General features: G+C 34.8%; 2 protein-coding genes across 2 annotated transcripts in view; both read right to left on the reverse strand.

Moving 5' to 3' along the window:
- LOC138314173 (uncharacterized) overlaps positions 1-7,322 on the reverse strand; it is a 92,370-nt gene extending 85,048 nt beyond the window's left edge. Inside the window, exon 1 of the mRNA XM_069254361.1 lies at positions 7,174-7,322. The gene's annotated coding sequence lies outside the window, so the exon portion shown is untranslated. The remainder of the gene's footprint in view (positions 1-7,173) is intronic.
- LOC138313600 (uncharacterized) lies at positions 1,675-3,216 on the reverse strand. Its single transcript, XM_069253965.1, has 3 exons — positions 3,194-3,216; positions 2,103-2,797; positions 1,675-1,757 (listed from the first exon to the last, which is right to left on the reverse strand). Exons 1-3 carry the CDS (start codon positions 3,214-3,216, stop codon positions 1,675-1,677), a joined length of 801 nt encoding a protein of 266 aa, XP_069110066.1.
- Positions 7,323-8,094: the final 772 nt, after the last annotated feature.

An 8,094-nucleotide genomic window follows, 5' to 3' on the forward strand; every position in this document is an offset into this window, starting at 1 on the left:
CAATAATGCGTGTTCCTAATACAACTACAAGTAAGCAGAAACAAATGCGGTGATTATATTACAGAATACAAAGTCTTGTATTCCCCATGACCTTGTATTCCCCATGACCTTATATTCCCCATGACCTTGTATTCCCCATGACCTTGTATTCCCCATGACCTTGTATTCCCCATGACCTTGTATTCCCCATGACCTTGTATTCCCCATGACCTTGTATTCCCCATGACCTTGTATTCCCCATGACCTTGCATTCCCCATGACCTTGCATTCCCCATGACCTTGCATTCCCCATGACCTTGTATTCCCCATGACCTTGTATTCCCATGACCTGTATTCCCCATGACCTTGTATTCCCCATGACCTTGTATTCCCCATGACCTTGTATTCCCCATGACCTTGTATTCCCCATGACCTTGTATTCCCCATGACCTTGTATTCCCCATGACCTTGTATTCCCCATGACCTTGTATTCCCCATGACCTTCTATTTCCCAGGTCTTTGGTTGCTGAGTGTTCCGTCTCTTTCTTCTTTGTCCACAAGATCATTGTTATTTTGATTTTTGACAAGCATTGTGCAATAAGATTAAATCATTGCATACTGTCTGACTCTGAAGACAAAATAAGAAACCAGAGTTTATAAAAAAGACAAAAAAAACAAAGAATAATTAGCCAAATGAAATTCTCTTGAAAACAAAGCAAGATTTTTTTGTTAAACTGTCCCAAAGATTATAAGTCAAATCAGATCAAAGGAACTTGCATAAGTGGAAACAATTCATAATTTTTCTAGATTTTTAAAAAGTCACCTTGATCTTTGACCTTCAGCCCTATAAAACAGTCCACTTCCTTCTGGTAAGGCTGATCTTCATCTAACAATCACTCGATTTTTACATCACATTGGTTTATATTTCTCCGTTTGCTACATATTTTAGAAGAATTACTACAATGAATTGAAATAGACCTCATTTGGTGTATATTTCTCTGTATGCTACATTTCAGAAGAATTACTACAGTGAATTGAAATAGACCTCAAGAACCTATCATAAGTATTTTATTTCAAGTACACTATGATGTACATTTAACAGGACTACTTGGATATCCCAAATATTTACTAAGTGTCCAGTTCACTTATTAATAGAAGTTAACACTCAGATAGACTATGACATTGTAACCAGCCAAATAGTTACTGGTACCTCTCCTTAATCTATGTAGATATGTGCACAGTACCCCACATTAGTAATTAAATCATCCTAAAACTACCCATTCAGAAAATACATATATTAGCAAATGAGATTATGAAGTAGTAGTGTCATTAACTGAGGGTAATTATTCATGGCTCTGAGCCATATCTTGGCCTAATTCAGATCTCCTCTTTAATATGCAGGGATTTGGTGGAGATATTGAACCTGTTTCAGGGCAGATATTGCTTTAGAACCAATTAGTCACTGCTAGCAGAGGGGAGCGGTTCATTAATTATGCATAAATATGTCATGCATCACCATTGGTATTCTAACAAACTAGCTAGAGATTATCCAACATGCCTGTACCATACCTGGTAATGGGACTATTTTAAGAATGACTTTTATTTTAGGGTAGTTATGATCCGAAAAGTGAAAATATCATAATATCAAATACATTATTCATAAATGTGAAAATGTAAAATCTGTGTATATATAGTTCACTTGCTGTTAACTGATTCAACCTGGATACTTTTGGACACAACTAATAAAACTAACTTGCAGACATACTGGCCTCTAAGCCCTGAAACCGAAACCAGCAATTAATAATCTTTATGACATGGCTAATTCGCACATTCAATCTAAAGGACAACATTCTTAGCCAATGTTAGTCATGAAGGGGGAGAGGAACCAAGGGGAGTAACTCTGACAGTACATAGACACTATGATATAGTGTAGTAAACTGTGGGTCTAATGGTCTGGGTATGAGGAGAGGAACTAAGGGGGAGTAACTCTGATAGTATATAGACACTGTGATATAGTGTAGTAAACTGTGGGTCTAATGGTCTGGGTATGAGGAGAGGAACCAAGGGGGAGTAACTCTGATAGTATATAGACACTGTGATATATAGTGTAGTAAGGAAGTTACAGCTGACATAGGAAAGATTCTGTAGTAAGTTACAGCTGACATAGGAGAGATTCTGTAGTAAGTTACAGCTGACGTAGGAAAGATTCTGTAGTAAGTTACAGCTGACGTAGGAAAGATTCCGTAGTAAGTTACAGCTGACGTAGGAAAGATTCTGTAGTAAGTTACAGCTGACATAGGAAAGATTCTGTAGTAAGTTACAGCTGACGTAGGAAAGATTCCGTAGTAAGTTACAGCTGACGTAGGAAAGATTCCGTAGTAAGTTACAGCTGACGTAGGAAAGATTCCGTAGTAAGTTACAGCTGACATAGGAAAGATTCCGTAGTAAGTTACAGCTGACGTAGGAAAGATTCCGTAGTAAGTTACAGCTGACGTAGGAAAGATTCCGTAGTAAGTTACAGCTGACGTAGGAAAGATTCTGTAGTAAGTTACAGCTGACATAGGAAAGATTCTGTAGTAAGTTACAGCTGACGTAGGAAAGATTCCGTAGTAAGTTACAGCTGACGTAGGAAAGATTCCGTAGTAAGTTACAGCTGACGTAGGAAAGATTCCGTAGTAAGTTACAGCTGACATAGGAAAGATTCCGTAGTAAGTTACAGCTGACGTAGGAAAGATTCCGTAGTAAGTTACAGCTGACGTAGGAAAGATTCCGTAGTATGTTACAGCTGACGTAGGAAAGATTCTGTAGTAAGTTACAGCTGACATAGGAAAGATTCTGTAGTAAGTTACAGCTTACATAGGAAAGATTCGGTATTTGAATTTTGGAGTTAAACAAAAGATATTTATTATTTTATTATAATTAAAGTTGATTCAACCACCATAAGTTAAATAGGTTTTTTTTCCTGAAATGACTGAAATATATGTTATATATTAAAATTTCTTATTTCTGAAACAAGTAGATTTTCTGATAAAAATCAGAGTTCCATTTTCGTTAAATACATGTAAGTAATCTAGATACACATATCAATTACTGAAATTATCAATTTCATCAATTTCTCTTTAAAGAAAAGAAAATGAGTTGCTATCCATTTAATAACAAAAGAAATATTGCGATTTCCAGATTATGTACTGATTTCCTTGTTAGAAAGACTAACATGGCTGCTTCAGCAGCTTGCATGTGTATCACTTTGCCGACTTTTGACCTATAAATTATGGCCAGATACTTTGGTCAAATAAAAAGTCATAATTTGGTTACCTATTACAACAATCTTTTGATGTTATGAAACATTGTTGCAAATATGTTGTGTATGTTTGTTTAAACACGGCTTGTACAAGTCGAACAGCATGTGCAATGCAGTGCACTTTCACTATGGTAATATAGTAATGACGTTTAAAGGGAGGCAACTCAAGCTTTCACATTTCTAGATGGAAGAGAGCATAGTAATTTCATCAGATATACGGTAAACCTCTGGTTAATTCGAACGGCTGGATAGTTCGAACACACAATTTTTTCCAGAAAAACGGTAATTTTTTAGCTAGTGATAGTTCGAACACTGACTTTTTATAATCAATCCTATTTCGGATAGTTCGAACACGTCAAATTATGAACGTAAAAGTAAGATTTCTGTCGGCAAACCGGCGCAATGGGGTCCCCAAAAATGGTGATATATTTAGCATATTGCAACAGTTTTGATGTTTGGAATAAAGATTGTATAAATGATCATTATAATGACCATACGACATATAAGTAATGAACATTTTAAGTCATAAAACAAGATTATTTATGCCGATATATCATACACAAAGCAGCAAGGCCAAATGTTTAATCTTAGGCCCCGACAATGTATATTTAAATTCGCTGTACCTGATGGAAACCCGTGGAAGAAATCGCCAATGTTTGTTAAGTCCAATCTAGATACGAATATCAGTTTAAGTCGACATTAAAATATGCATTCAATCTATCTTTAATCAGCCAATCAAGGTGTTAAATTACCTGTAAACATGTGCCTCACGCTGGCTTGGACAGGCCAGTTATGAGGTGTCACAGCGAGTATTAAAAGCCAGCCGCTGAGTCACAGCAAGTGAGTGATATTACATATTCAGCTCCAGCAAAAACAATCCACGTGTTAGGTAGTTAAACAATATACACAGGTTTAAAATAGTTACATAATTTTAGAAGCAGACAATATGCAATCGGTTTAGTCACAGTGCGATTGTGACCTAATTTTACGAACTGAATGTAAACAAATATTTTCAACAGCAGTTTCGTAAATGCAACCGGACTTTCTTTAACTAAAAAAGTAAATAAATAAATTTACGTTTGTTACGAAATATAACAAAGATCTAACTATAGATTTTCTGTGGTTTAAATAAAGTTTCTATCTCAGTTAACGGACGTCGATGTAAATTCTATGCCGCGATCGTGCTGTTTGGGGCCTTGTCCACGTGCACATATGCATGCGGCTTCTGCTACGCAATTAATTATAAATTCACAAATTAAATGCTCATGTTTACGAGAAAATAATTGAATATATTATCTACAGGAAACTAAATACTTTTCCTATAGATTTTCTTCCTTACATTGCTTATGCCAGGTACATCAGTACTCAAAACTGATTTTTACCGATTTCAACTCGGATAGTTCAAACTCAGATTTTTTCCTGAAGCTTAATTTCGGATAATTTGCCCTGGTCCATCAATATTTATGTAATTTTGTTCGAACTAACAGAAGGTTTACCGTAGTTCAGTTTACTACGGTAATATAGCAGTGTTACGGCCGTAAGAAAAACAAAAAGATGGAATTGATAATGTTGACTAGAGATTGACACCTCATGTATAATTTCTATATGTATTTGTTTGATTTTATCTTAGTTAAATAATTAAAAGGAATAAATTCCTGCAATGAAAGGCCTAATAGCAATGACGTTTAAACGGAGGCAACTCGAGATTTCACATCTCTTGATGACAGAGAGCGTAGTAATTTCAACAGATATAGTTCGCAACTTCAACCACATAAAAGACTTTTGCAAACACATTTAAATCTTATTAATGTGACATAAAAAGAGATAATGTAAGAAAAAATATGATTATATAACATAAAGATGTGTTACATTTCTCTGACCTTGACTTATGGATATATCTTATATTTCTGTGACCTTGACTTATGGATATATCTTACATTACTGTGACCTTGACTTATGGATTATCTTATATATCTGTGACCTTGACTTATGGATATATCTTATATTTCTCTGACCTTGACTTATGGATATATCTTATATTTCTGTGACCTTGACTTATGGATATATCTTACATTCTGTGACTTGACTTATGGATTATCTTACATTTCTGTGACCTTGACTTATGGATATATCTTACATTACTGTGACCTTGACTTATGGATATATCTTACATTTCTGTGACCTTGACTTATGGATATATCTTATATTTCTGTGACCTTGACTTTATGGATTATCTTATATATCTGTGACCTTGACTTATGGATATATCTTACATTACTGTGACCTTGACTTATGGATTATCTTATATATCTGTGACCTTGACTTATGGATATATCTTATATATCTGTGACCTTGACTTATGGATATATCTTACATTTCTGTGACCTTGACTTATGGATATATCTTATTTATAGCATATATTCAAATTACTGTGACCTTGACTTATGGATATATCTTACATTTCTGTGACCTTGACTTATGGATTATCTTATATATCTGTGACCTTGACTTATGGATATATCTTACATTTCTGTGACCTTGACTTATGGATTATCTTATATATCTGTGACCTTGACTTATGGATATATCTTACATTTCTCTGACCTTGACTTATGGATTATCTTATATATCTGTGACCTTGACTTATGGATATATCTTATATATCTGTGACCTTGACTTATGGATTATCTTATATATCTGTGACCTTGACTTATGGATATATCTTATGACCATTTGATTTTCTGACCTTGACTTATGGATATATCTTATATTTCTCTGACCTTGACTTATGGATATCATCTTACAAGTTCTCTTACCTCTTGACCTTGACTTATGGATATATCTTATATATCTGTGACCTTGACTTATGGATATATCTTATATTTCTGTGACCTTGACTTATGGATATACTTATATTTCTCTGACCTTGATACATATCTTATATCATTCTGAATCTGACCTTGACTTATGGATATCAATTTCTATTTATAGCATTACTACATGCAAATACCAAATTGAAATGACTTTTATGGATATATCTTAGATGGTATGGAACTTTATGTTTCTAAATTTGACTCTTGACTTATGTCTTCCAAAAACTTCCCGTATATTTCTGTTGTTAAGTTACATGTAGACATTTCCAAACTGGAAAAGACTGTAGTGACATTTACTTCAGGGGAAATGAAAATAGTTATTCTTGTAGCACAATGACAAAGAAACAAACTCAAAGTTTACAGCTGACTATATATAGACTTACGACACAGGAAATTAGGCGGGAAACATCGCCATGGTAACCTGCGCCAAAGGCCATTATCATGATTTCCAAGTCTTCCTAATAATATGTTATAATAGGTTGTATAAGACTCTCCAAGATGTCTTCCTAGCAGTTATGAAATATGAGTTAGGTGTGCTAAACATCTCTCGGAGAGAAGCTGGAGTCAGGGCACCGAACCTGACATTTGTGTGCACAACTGTCATATTAATGTACAATTGATTTTACAGCCCTGCTTCAGATTTCTCTTATCTCCATGATTTTATATCAACTACCTGGTAGCCTTAAAGACCAGCACCATACCCCTATAGCAATGTATAGGTACAGTACTAACGATGCCATGATTCAAACTCTATAAACCCTATATCAATGTTAAGATTAGGATAAGATAATCTGTATATATTCTAATTTAACATAAATAATGATGTCCTGTTATACAGGAAACATCCTATACAAAGACACCCTTACCTAATCCACAATGTAACACACAGTGATATTTACCCTTGTAAATATTTACATCCTGTAACTTTTACACAACATAAATTCCGAGAAATTATAGCGGAATTTGTTTAAAACTTGAAGGAAAAAAACATGAATGAAAGGTTAAAAAGATAATACGTACTGAACATCCCTTAGACAGCTCACAGGAAGTGGAAAATGGAGTCTCGGAGCTTTATAATAGGATAAATCTCACCCCTCCTTCCTGTCGGTAATCCTATACCCAAATCAATGCTGTCTATCACACCCTGGCAGGCCTATATCACCAACACAAAGGCTGCTTTAATCCACTCCACCTAGCTAATGATTGACCGCCACAGACACTGGTCTGTAGGGGACAAGTGGTGATGGTCAGTCTGTAAGGGACAAGTGGTGCTGGTCAGTCTTGACCAGCTGATAAGGGTACACTAGAACTATCCGGGTGATTATCCAACCATTGGATTGGAGGAAAAGGTCTTATGGGCCTGTATCAAGTTAGATTTTAATAGGGTCTGTTAGGGGGACGAATATAGCAGGAAAAGGATTACTTACAGATACATCTGTACTGAAATTATAGAGTACTGAAATGTCTAAATTAGATACTGAACTGCATTATAGAGTACTGAAATGTCTAACTTAGATACTGTACTGCATTATAGAGTACTGCATTATAGAGTACTGAAATGTCTAACTTAGATATTGTACTGCATTATAGAGTACTGAAACGTCTAACTTAGATACTGTACTGCATTATAGAGTACTGAAATGTCTAACTTTAGATACTGTACTGCATTATAGAATACTGAAATGTCCAACTTAGATACTGTACTGCATTATAGAGTACTGAAATGTCTAACTTAGATACTGTACTGCATTATAGAGTACTGAAATGTCTAACTTAGATATTGTACTGCATTATTGAGTACTGATATGTCTAACTTAGATACTGTACTGCATTATAGAGTACTGAAATGTCTAAACTTAGATACTGTACTGCATTATAGAGTACTGAAATGTCTAACTTAGATATTGTACTGCATTATAGAGTACTGAAATGTCTAACTTA

Source organism: Argopecten irradians, chromosome 2, assembly GCF_041381155.1.
Source record: "Argopecten irradians isolate NY chromosome 2, Ai_NY, whole genome shotgun sequence".
In the NCBI taxonomy this organism is placed as follows: domain Eukaryota; kingdom Metazoa; phylum Mollusca; class Bivalvia; order Pectinida; family Pectinidae; genus Argopecten; species Argopecten irradians.